Source organism: Drosophila arizonae, chromosome 3 (assembly GCF_054131065.1).
Source record: "Drosophila arizonae isolate 15081-1271.41 chromosome 3, UAZ_ARI_1.0, whole genome shotgun sequence".
Classification (NCBI taxonomy): Eukaryota; Metazoa; Arthropoda; class Insecta; order Diptera; family Drosophilidae; genus Drosophila; species Drosophila arizonae.
The window spans coordinates 19740120-19751123 of NC_142923.1; the positions used below are offsets into that span (position 1 = coordinate 19740120).

The 11004-nt window shown below is 39.3% G+C and overlaps 4 protein-coding genes across 7 annotated transcripts; 2 read left to right on the forward strand and 2 right to left on the reverse strand.

The window, feature by feature from the left end:
* Positions 1 to 35: 35 nt before the first annotated feature.
* Positions 36 to 3729, reverse strand: Rab14 (RAS oncogene family member Rab14). Of its 2 annotated transcripts, none has more exons than XM_018003772.2 (5): positions 3408 to 3729; positions 1484 to 1597; positions 1243 to 1423; positions 996 to 1178; positions 36 to 922 (listed from the first exon to the last, which is right to left on the reverse strand). In XM_018003772.2, exons 2-5 carry the CDS (start codon positions 1587 to 1589, stop codon positions 745 to 747), a joined length of 648 nt encoding a protein of 215 aa, XP_017859261.1. In that variant the 5' UTR covers positions 1590 to 1597; positions 3408 to 3729; the 3' UTR covers positions 36 to 744. The 2 variants fall into 2 exon arrangements, with proteins under 2 accessions (XP_017859261.1, XP_017859260.1); XM_018003771.2 differs by lacking the exon at positions 3408 to 3729 and adding an exon at positions 1671 to 1824.
* l(2)34Fd (nucleolar protein 10 lethal (2) 34Fd) lies at positions 2022 to 6332 on the forward strand. Of its 2 annotated transcripts, XM_089465086.1 has the most exons (5): positions 2022 to 2168; positions 3911 to 3978; positions 4036 to 4437; positions 4503 to 5224; positions 5283 to 6332. In XM_089465086.1, the coding sequence occupies exons 2-5, from the start codon at positions 3913 to 3915 to the stop codon at positions 6265 to 6267; spliced, it is 2175 nt and encodes a 724-aa protein (XP_089321212.1). In that variant the 5' UTR covers positions 2022 to 2168; positions 3911 to 3912; the 3' UTR covers positions 6268 to 6332. The 2 variants fall into 2 exon arrangements, with proteins under 2 accessions (XP_089321212.1, XP_017859258.1); XM_018003769.2 differs by lacking the exon at positions 2022 to 2168 and having other exon boundaries at positions 3799 to 3978.
* LOC108611248 (uncharacterized) lies at positions 6313 to 7330 on the reverse strand. 2 transcript variants are annotated; one of them, XM_089465090.1, is made up of 2 exons: positions 6732 to 7330; positions 6313 to 6686 (listed from the first exon to the last, which is right to left on the reverse strand). In XM_089465090.1, exons 1-2 carry the CDS (start codon positions 6913 to 6915, stop codon positions 6313 to 6315), a joined length of 558 nt encoding a protein of 185 aa, XP_089321216.1. In that variant the 5' UTR covers positions 6916 to 7330. The 2 variants fall into 2 exon arrangements, with proteins under 2 accessions (XP_089321216.1, XP_017859262.1); XM_018003773.2 differs by having other exon boundaries at positions 6313 to 6665; positions 6732 to 7236.
* A 292-nt stretch (positions 7331 to 7622) lies between these two features.
* On the forward strand, positions 7623 to 10992 carry l(2)34Fc (reeler domain-containing lethal (2) 34Fc). The gene is made up of 3 exons (XM_089465091.1): positions 7623 to 7780; positions 10424 to 10737; positions 10801 to 10992. The coding sequence occupies exons 2-3, from the start codon at positions 10429 to 10431 to the stop codon at positions 10969 to 10971; spliced, it is 480 nt and encodes a 159-aa protein (XP_089321217.1). The 5' UTR covers positions 7623 to 7780; positions 10424 to 10428; the 3' UTR covers positions 10972 to 10992.
* Positions 10993 to 11004: the final 12 nt, after the last annotated feature.

Sequence of the window (11004 nt, forward strand, 5' to 3'; positions counted from 1 at the left end):
CACCGCGCACTCGTTAGTGCAATGATTAGGAAAACTTGTTTTCTGTTTCTAGGGTTTTATAAATATTGTTTTTCTTTATTACCTATAGCATGATGCGTTTAATACGTCTTTAATATTCATATAACATTGCTCGCTTTCGAACTTTTGCACGCTTACACAACATTCAACGAAATGAGCATAAAAGAAGTTACAAATACAATATTATAATATATACATAGTATTGATAACAAATTGTGTTATAGAGAACAAAGAAAATGTGTAAAATGATTTAATGCATAAAGTAAATACATAGAAATAAGAGATATTTGCCAACATTTGTATACTTTCACATTTGCACATTCATTTGTAAATATCAAAACAGTTTCATAGATTTCATTTTTACTTGTTTTTGTTTTTCTTTGCAATGAGAACATAATGCAACAGTTGAATGTGGATTATTCAATTTTCTATCAATAGCTTATTAGATATTACACAGATATCTGAATGTCGGGGACGTTTACATATATTTTGGTTGTTTGTTCACACTTTTTCACGACTTAAACCAATCATTTAACTACATACATACATTGTATTCTTTTGTTTGCTTGTGATTTGTTTTCTACTCATTGTATGTTGTTTTAGATAGATTAGAAATCAATATGATTACGAGTTGCGCTAAAAATTAAATTTCGATTTTTATAACTATATATATATATGTATATAAGTGTGTGTATGTGTGTGTGTGTCTAGAGAAATTTAATACATTTAACACGAGCACTGATCCTTGGCATGCGTTGCCTCGCTGCTGAGCGATGGTCGCGACGGCTGCGATGGTCGATGCTGTACACCCGATTCGGATGCATTTAAATCCAGGCGACCCTCCTGAATATTCTGATAGATCTTGCGTGCCGTCTCCAAAAACGCCTCCTCCACATTTTGGCCCCTAGTTTCAAATTACAAAATGACTTTAGTATCATATTAGAAATTTATATATATAAATGATGTGCAGAATTTACGTCATGGCGCTGGCTTCCAAAAACATGAGACCATTCTCGTCGGCAAACTCTTTAGCCTCCTCATAGGTTACCTCCCGTGTGCTCTCCAAATCGGATTTATTGCCAATTAGAAAGATCACCGTGCTGGGATTTGTGAGATTACGCGTATCGGTTAGCCAGCTGCTCAAGTGATTATATGTCGAGCTGCACAGATGGGAGTTAATTAGTAGGAATATTTTAAGTTTGCAATTTCACTAATATGACTCACCGCCTGGTTATGTCGTAAACCATTAAAGCACCAGCTGCACCGCGATAATACGAACGTGTCACAGCACGAAAACGTTCCTGACCAGCCGTATCCCATATTTGTAATTTAATCTTCTTGTCATCTACCTCAATGATTCGTGTGCCAAACTCAACGCCAATTGTATGCGGGCAATTCGCCATAACTGTGGATGGGAAAACCAGTTTAGTTGATGTTTCACATCGAGGACTTTCCAGTTACTCACATTTCTTCTCGGTGAACTGATGCAGCAGACAGGACTTGCCCACGCCCATGTCACCAATGATGATGTACTTAAATATATAGTTGTAGTTATAGGGTGCTGCAGTCATGTTGGGACCTGTGAAATGATATAGGAATACTTGATTAGTAAATATTGATTTGGCATAAAGTTTACTTTGGGCCATTCGCACAATTTTCTATTAGGTAATCTATGCGTTCGTAGAGTTTGTTAACAACCCCACGCATCTTGTGCAGCTTTACATCCATTTCCGTCAATGCCAGTTGCGACTATATGGACTATATATGTTTATTAATTTATATATATGTGCCTATATGCACAAGTTAGGTGTCTGGCGACCTGACTGCCTATCAGGCAATTGTAACGCTGCATTAATTCGTTTCAGTGTCGCTTCTGGACGACTTGTTCTGTTTTTTGTTGTTTTTTTTTTTGTTTGTGGCATGTTGCCAGCGTGGTCGGGGGCTGTTCCCAATTGTGGGTCTAGTGCCTCATATTTAAACAGCCGTCCGTCCATTCAGTTTGTCTGTTGACTGAGCTAAAAACCGAGCGCTGTTTCATTGTTTGAAGAGTTGGAGTGCCGCGACCCTACTTTAAAGTTTGTCAGATAGTCGCAAAATAACGCTCCAAGTGCGCATATCATATTTCAAGTCGGAATGAGCAAAGGTTTTTGGTAAGAATGCCGAGCTATCAGAATTTGAAATGTGTGTTTATAGGAAGCTAAATAATCTTGACTAATTTTATGAATATGGACTTAAAGGCCATCATATTTTTTCTAAATCAGGCAATAATTTTGCTCAATTCAAGCTCTTTATAGTTCTAGTAATATATTCCAGCATTAGTCTAGCTTCTATTTGCCTATTTAACAAACAAGAATGCGAGATAAACGAAACTATTGTAGAGCAATTATAGTGGTAATATAATAATGAATGCTAAGAGAGAGAGAGAGAGAGAGAGAGAGAGAGAGAGAGAGAGAGAGAGAGAGAGAGAGAGAGAAATTTCTTTTAAAAAAACCTAGTTCTTAACTATAATTAAATATTTTTGTCTATGATAAATATTATTCATGGATTGAGAGGAATTCTTTCTAAACGGACAGAATATATAATAGAGAATATAATCTAAATAAATGATGTATTTAAATCTATTCTCTTCTTTCTTTTCTAATGATCTTCATAATTTACTATTAAATGTTGTTTGTCTATTAAACAACCAATAAAAAATATATTAATTTATTGTCAAGTGCATACATAATATAGATTATAGACCTTCGTCTTATCAGTCAATCGCACAGCTATGAATGAATGTGGTTTCAAAGATAAATAAGAACTTGGCGTATATTGAATCACAAGAAAAAATAGAAATCAGAATTAAATATAACCATGAGACGGTGATAAGAGGTTTTCAATTGTAACAAATAATTATTATAATATATGCGAAAATGTGCTCATGTGTGTGGGAATGTTCCCTGTTGCATGCTAAAGCACCGTTATTTGATAAAAATAAATAAAACACAAGGCGCGGTAACGGACACTGCCGCAACAACAACAACAACAGCAACAACTTTTTGAGGGGTGTAGACCAAAGCAGAGAGACTAATATCAATTACAAGAGCAGTGTGGCAAGAGAGCGAGATAGGAAGATGCAGAGACTGGGCTGCCCTAATAACAACAGTAACAACAACAATAACAACAGCAACATAGCGAGTACTTTATGTAGTATAAGGGAAAGTTGTCATTACGGTACTCCCAGACGGCCCCCAACCATACCCCTGACACTAATACAATTACACAGCCACACATGCACACACATCGACACCCACAGTTACGTACATTCATATTAGCTAAAGACGCAATCAAAAAATGCAGCGCGATTTTAATTGGCTCAACAGCAAAAACAACAGCATATTACTCACCGTTTTTCTTTAATTTTATTTGTTCTGTAATTTGGCTTTAACTAGGGAGTGGGAATGTAGGACTGCAACAACGAGCACGGGGGAGGGCTTTGAAATGCTTCTGTGTGTATGCGTATCGCTCCTATATTTGTTTATACTTCCAATCACGCACAGGCGATGCCAGTCGTGTTTTGTGTTGTCTTCGAGCGCAGCACAATTAGCATTAATATGCGGGAATATATATACAACACTAGACTATATAACTTTAATCTTCAACGATGAAAACTTAGCTAGGCAACTAGCAGCAAATATCTTTTGCGTTTTCTTGTTTGCAAATTTAGCAACGAGTTCTATGGCGTTGCCAGACTATTCAATGGTGTACATATACATGGTAATCAAATTATCAGCTGTGCAGCACTTGCTGCATGGTGTTGTAAAGCGACGTAGTTAGTTGGCGGCACAGCACTGTCATACCGCACGTGTTCCTTTTTTGTTTATGCGCGATTTTGTATTTTAAAATGCAGTAATGTTTGTCAACGAAGTGAATGATGTGAAAATCTATAACCTGAGCGCCGGCAAATCGGTGCCAGATGTAAGTAGTAATATGTTTCACTTGTGCAGCATTCAATTAATGTTGGTTTTTTTTAAGTGGCTCACCGATCGCCGCAAGCGCTCACAGCTGATGAAGAAGGTTGACTCGAGGCGGCAGATTGAGCTCATCCAAGACTTTGATATGCCCGGTGTCTGCACGAGCATACGCATGAGCCCCGATCAACAGTTCATACTGGCAACGGGCACATATAAGCCACGTGTCAAATGCTTTGAAGTCAGCAATTTGTCCATCAAATTTGAGCGCTGCTTCGACTCGGAAGTGACGACCTTCGAGGTGATCAGCGATGACTACAGCAAGCTGGTGTTTCTGCAGTGCGATCGGTATGTGGAAATCCATGCGGCACACGGACGCCACTATAGATTGCGCATACCGCGCTTTGGACGTGATATGAAGTACCATAAGCCCAGCTGCGATATGTTCATTGTGGGTGTGGGTCGGGTGAGTAATAGAAGACTATGACAATCTTATACTGTATATCTATATAAAGATTTCCCTTTCCATAGGACATATATCGTCTTAATCTGGAGCGTGGCCAGTTCCTGCAGCCGTATGAATCGGATGCCAGCTGTCTCAATGCTTGCGAAGTAAATCCCGAGCATCATCTACTGACTGTGGGCAGCAAAGAGGGAACAGTTGAGGCGTGGGATCCGCGCACCAAACAGCGCTGCGCCACTTTGGATGTGGCCATGAAACTGCCGGGCGTTAAAATGTTTCCATCGGTCACAGCGCTCAAATTTCGCAATGGACTGCAAATGGGCGTGGGCACGGCTTCGGGACATGTGCTGCTGTATGATATACGCTCGCGCCAACCACTACTAATCAAAGATCATCTCAATAAGGTGCCCATTAAACGGCTGGCATTTAATCCCTCACAGAATGCCGTCTACAGTTTGGATGAGGCCACTCTGAAGCTGTGGGATGAGCAGACCGGCAAACAGATTGCCTATGTAGAGTCCACATCATCATTCAATGACTTTTGCACCATTCCCGACACGGGCATGTTCTTCTTGGCGCAGGAAGATGTCAAAATGTTGACATACTACGTGCCTGCTATGGGTCCAGCGCCGCGTTGGTGCAGTTTCTTGGACAACCTAACTGAGGAGATTGAATCGGAGGTGGTGGAGAATGTCTACGACGATTATCAGTTCGTAACGCAGAAGGAACTGGAGGAACTGGGCCTGGAGCACCTCATAGGCAGCAATCTGCTCAAGGGTTATATGCATGGGTAGGTCCACTGAGACTGCAATTGGTTTTCTGTATTTTAAATTGTTTTCCATCCTTAGTTACTTTATGGACGTGCGTTTGTATAACAAAGCCAAGGCTGTTGTCGAGCCATTTGCCTTCGACCGCTTCCGCAAGGAGAAAGTGCGACAGGAGATCGAAAGTGAGCGCAAGTCGCGTCTGCAAATTGAGTCCAAGCTACCCAAGGTTAACAAAGAGCTGGCGCTTAAGATTATGGACGAACAGGCGAATCCCTCGAACAGCGCCAAGCAACGCAATATGCCCAGCTTGTTGCAGGACTCGCGTTTTAAGGCCATGTTTGAGAACACCGACTTTGCCATTAATAAGGAGGCCGAGGAATATCGACTGCTCGCCCCAGTGCTCAATCGCCTGGACAAATCGAAGGCAAAGGCGATCAAGCAGCGTATTGAAGTGGCGCCTGTTGCCGAGCTGCATGCCGAGGAAGCCCAGCCGCGAGAGGATAGTGACAATGATGAGGATCTGTTTGGCTTCGAGAAGAGCGATGGTGACAGCGAGGCGAGCAGCGGCGATGACGCCTCCTCGGATGATGAGGATAGGCGCGAGTATGTCAAGGAAATGAAGCAGGCATACAAACAGGTCAAACGACAGCGCGATGAAGAGGAGGAAGCAGAGCAGGAGGACGATGAAGAGGCTGATGGTCCAGATGATTATGCGGCTCCAATAACAAATGGAAATGGAAATATAAAAAATCCAGCACCCAGGAATAGCGCAAGCTTCAAGCTAACGCCGCTGGACACAGATCGGGGCAACAGCGAGGCAGAGCAGCGGATCAAACAGGCCAGCCTGCAGGATCGCATTCGCGTCATGTCCAGCCTGGAGGGCAATGTAACGAATGTGGGTCGTTCCCTGGGCAATCGCCAGATGACCTTTGAGGTGAACAGAGAAAAGAAAGCCCAGTACATGGCCAAAAAACGTGAAGCGGAGATGAAAAAACATCGAGACGAACGCCGAGGCATTGTGAGAAACATCAAATCCCTAAGATTGAAGAGGGTTAACTTTAAGTAGGAGATGAAACATGTACATAATGTTTTAATTTATGTAAAAATTAGACTATGATAATTCTTCATTCATGTCGGCAATGCTTATTATGAACTCCCTCTCGAATTCCAGCTGCGGATCATCTATATTGAGACTCTCGAAGGGCTGCAGATTGACGAATTCTAATGGAATCAGCTCAACGTTGCTCTCATCAATATTGTGGTTATCATAAGTAGTTGAACTCGAAGCCGTGCTCATTCCACTCTCCGATAATTGATCAACTGTTTGCTCCTCTTCCTCGGAGATCATATCGATGTCCGGCTTCTCCTCGTCTGTCTCACTAGACTCTTCCATTTCCAGCTCATCGTTCTCATAGCCCGAATCCTGTTCCTGCTGATTCGCCCAGTTGGCGCGCTCCCCGAACTCTACGAATTGAAGTGGCACAGCTTTTAGTTGATTAGATCGAATTTATAGCGACAGCTAAAACCTACCTAGATTCGGGCGTGGTGCATTCTTTATCAAATGCAGCAACGCCTCTGTAACGGGTCCTGTTTTAGGCTCAGGCATTCTATCGAAATACAATTGAAAGAATTGTTTAGAATTTTCCAAATTCAGCGGACTTTCCGGCTTGCCCGTTTGAGTGCAAGCTAACAAAGCCGATTGCTCAGCTCCCATAGTTTTCTTCTTTTTTTTATATATAAATTAAAATTCAAATTATTATTGATATTTAAAAAAATCGTCAATTTGTTGGCTTAGTTTAGATTGTCCTTTTATTTTATTTGACAAGAGCTGATTTTTCTTCTAGCCTTTGCTCAACGAATGTTTAAAAATGACAGCTAAATGTGACTGTGTGGCAACGCTGCCGGGTCGTTGAAAAGTAAGTAGATTAGCCCGTTAAATTTGAATGTAAATTTATAGACACCTTTGATTTGGAACTTGAAAGTTTATATTAAATATACAAGAAATATATTTCAATTTTTACTAAAATAATAAATTTTGCGAAGCTTTATAGAAAGTAAATTTTACAGGAATTATATAAAATTAACAACATTTTTGTGGAAAAATTAAATAAATATTTCTATATTTAATAAGTTTGGTTGAACTTGATCAAATTCCATTTAGCCCATAAATTTTCTATTTAACATTTCAATCCAAATATATTTGACATTTATTGGCGAATTTGCAGCTATGAAAATAGAATGCCGTTATTTAGCAATTGCCTGGCATTTGTTTATTTATTTAGAGTGAGGCATTAGTCAGCATTTAGCGGCATTATAGACTCGACTCTGGTATTCCTGAAGCAGCGCAACAGTTCTCATTTAAATATACATAGCAAAGCTTTATTTAAGCTCAGCTTTACTGGTTGAAAAGCTCCGCGCTGACCGGTCTACAAAGCCATTGTTTCCTATAGTTTCAGCTCGGACCGGCTTTAAGATATATATTTATTTATTTTGGTATAAATAGGCAGCTGTGGTAGAATTTTCAGTTCATTTGAAGTTTTTCTTTTGTGCCGTGTGGATTTTTAGTCTATCTAAAAACGGTAGGTAAAAATTTATATAGTGCAGTGCCACAAAAATTACAGAAAATATAAAATATAGAAGGATCAGAGCGTAGTGCTTGAAATATTAAATACAATTGTTTGTAAATAAATTATTTATACATTTTTACTAGACCCAGTACTGAAGCTTTTATATAAATAATGTAGGATTTATTCAAAAATAAATAAGCAAAATAAAATATAAAAAAAAAATTATAATAATACTAATAAATATACTTAACATAAAAATAACAAACAAAAATAAATATTTATCAGGACAGCAGTTCAATACCTAACTCAAAAAAAATTCCGAAGCCAACTTCATAAAATTAATATTTATTATTATTTATTTGCCAAGCGTTGGCATTTTTCTAATAAAGCAATTATATACCTATATATAATTAATCAATTGTTTAATATTTTTCCCAGTTTCTCGCATTTAAGCATTGCGTGTTATTAAACAATGCTTTGTTAGTCTTCCATAATTCATAGGTTTAGTTTGCTTCAAGCCTCAACGATCTCATAATTTTTTATTTATTATCATTTTTGGCCAAAACATTACAAAACATCCAATAATTGAGGCTTTCGGTGCTTGGCAAACGGCAAATAAACGATGAGATTTTATTTAAACAAATCAGGCAACCGGTTTTCTTTTTTGACAAAATAAACAGCCAATGGCAACACAAGACAAATTATCTTTAATGTGGCTAGACAAACTGCTGAACTTTAACATATAAACAACATACGTATGCATATACATCTGGTATATCTGTATATGTAAATCTCTGAGTTGAGGCTGGGCTCAGTACTACGACAAACTGGCTTGACACTTTTTTCGTTTTTTTATTTTTTTATTTTTCATTATGATTCGCTCAGACAAGGTCTTTAGTGCTCGACTGCGTTGGCGTGCGAACGGACTGCTTTGAAGACAGACCGTATAGCGTCGAGCGAAGATCGTAAAACATAGATCTTCGTTTGTGCATGGTTGATGAAGAACGTAAAGATTGTAGATCTTATATAGTATACCTTGGGTTATGAAGATCGTAGAGCATAGATCATAGAATGTGCGTAGTACATCAACGATTATTAGTAGTAAATCTGTAGGTTATAATAAATCGTATATCGTAGTTTGAAGATCGTACATATATCGTCAATCGATATTTGTGTATGGTAGATAGTCCATATTATTTCAGCTAAAGTCCTACACTATATTGACGATTGTAGATCGTACATCTTATAAAGCTTATTGAAGATCGTAAACCCGTGTATATTGAAAGTCGTAGATTCTATGAGCTGTGTAGGATATCGATCATCCCATATTGTATATCGAGGATCGTAGATATCATATGGGTCATCGTATATCGTATATCGTTTATCGTCGAACATTCCTTGTCGATTGTGCATTTTAGATCGGTAATTGCTCGTAGTTCATTGATTGTAGCTTAATAGGAAACTAATAAAAGGCCAGCCGAATTCGTTGCCTTGAACTTGAAATGACGTTCAGGAAATGCTTAGAGCAATTGAAACATTTCGCCCTCCCTCCTCCAGCCGTCACGACGTAATAAATTATTTCATTTCTGCTCACAAAAGGCCCAGCTGAATGATCAGTTCGATTTGAGTTGATATGGAATCGCACTTTCATGGAAATGTACTGTAAACTGGTTTTCTTTATAATTTATTTTTGAATTTCGTAGAGCTCCAAAAACCAGTTATACATATGGTTCGTGTTTTGCTCTCTTATCTTTTTTTCTAAAGCTCTTTTGTAAGCAGCATGCAAATGCAACTTGGCCAAGCTGATAATTATTATGTTATACATTATATGTGTATGTGTCTATAGGATTACGATTTATGGACGGACGGGGCGTGCTTAAATTTCCTAATTTTGGCAAGTCTTTAAAAATATCTCTTGTGCGTTAATTGAACCCGACTTTGACATAGCCGCCTATCGATTTGGCTTCATTTGCCAAATATTCAAGGCCAAACGACGACAGCTGTCCAAAGTGCATCAATATAGAAACTTGTCGCTGAATTCTGGTTTTTAATTCATACATAAATTGTAAATGCAATATGGAGATAACATTTATACAGCCAGCTGGTCAAGCTGGCCAAGGGCAGTGCTAGGAAAATGAATAAAAAAAGCTCACATATGAGAAAAGGTCGCACACATTGTTGCAAATTTAATTAATTAATTAGTGAAAAAAAAAAACAAAGCAAAAACAGGCCAATGCAATGCAATGCTTTTAAATTCAAATATGCATTAAACGGTTAACAGCGATTTGGGACAAAGCGTTTAATTATAACAGAACGGAATACAGTAGCTTGACTGTTAAGCAGACAACTGCAGCTGATAGCAGTTATTCTTCGTACATTTGAATACACATAGCTCTTAGTTAACATAACCGATCAAAGCTTTTTGAATAGCCGCTTCAGCTTATGCAAAACGGGGCTAACATTGCTGCAAATACTATGAAACTGCAAATGAGAATGATATTTAACAGCAGGAAATAAAATTGTAATGTTAGCCTTGGCGGACTAGTGTTATCATCAACAGAGGCCAGCACAGGCTTAAGCAAATTACATAATGTTATTTTACGAGCAACAGTGAATAATTTAAATTTAAACCGTGTCCTCCTCTCTCTACTGCAGACACCATGTTCCGTTTGCTGCTAATTGCCGCATTTCTCGCTGTTAGCGTGCACGCCTACTCAGAGGGCGCACCAAAGGCCGCTTGCCGTGATCTGACCCCACAGCACGGAGCTGAGCTGCAGACCAAGAAGCCGCCATATAGCTTCTCGGGTCCCTCACATGTGCGTGGCGATCAGAAGCTGACACTGACTCTGGGCGGCGATCAGTTCCTGGGCTTCCTGATTCAAGCGCGCGATGGTCAGAATCGTGTGGTGGGTCAGTTCAAGGTGGTGGACACGCAACACTCGCAAACCCTAGACTGCTCGGGACCACAGGTGAGAATATAGCTATAAATAATCGAAGCATATGCAAATAATAATCTTGGAACATTTATTTAGGATTCCTTGACCCATTTGAACGCCGTCAAGGGCAGCCCTCTGAGCGGCGTTACCTTCGACTGGATCCCACCAGCAGGCTACAAGGGCAATGTCAAATTCATGGCTACAGTGGTGCAGACTGGATTTGTCTACTGGGTGGGTCGCGTCACCAAGGACATTGATGTGGAGTAAACTGGATTGTTTTTAAAACTACTTATAACTTTT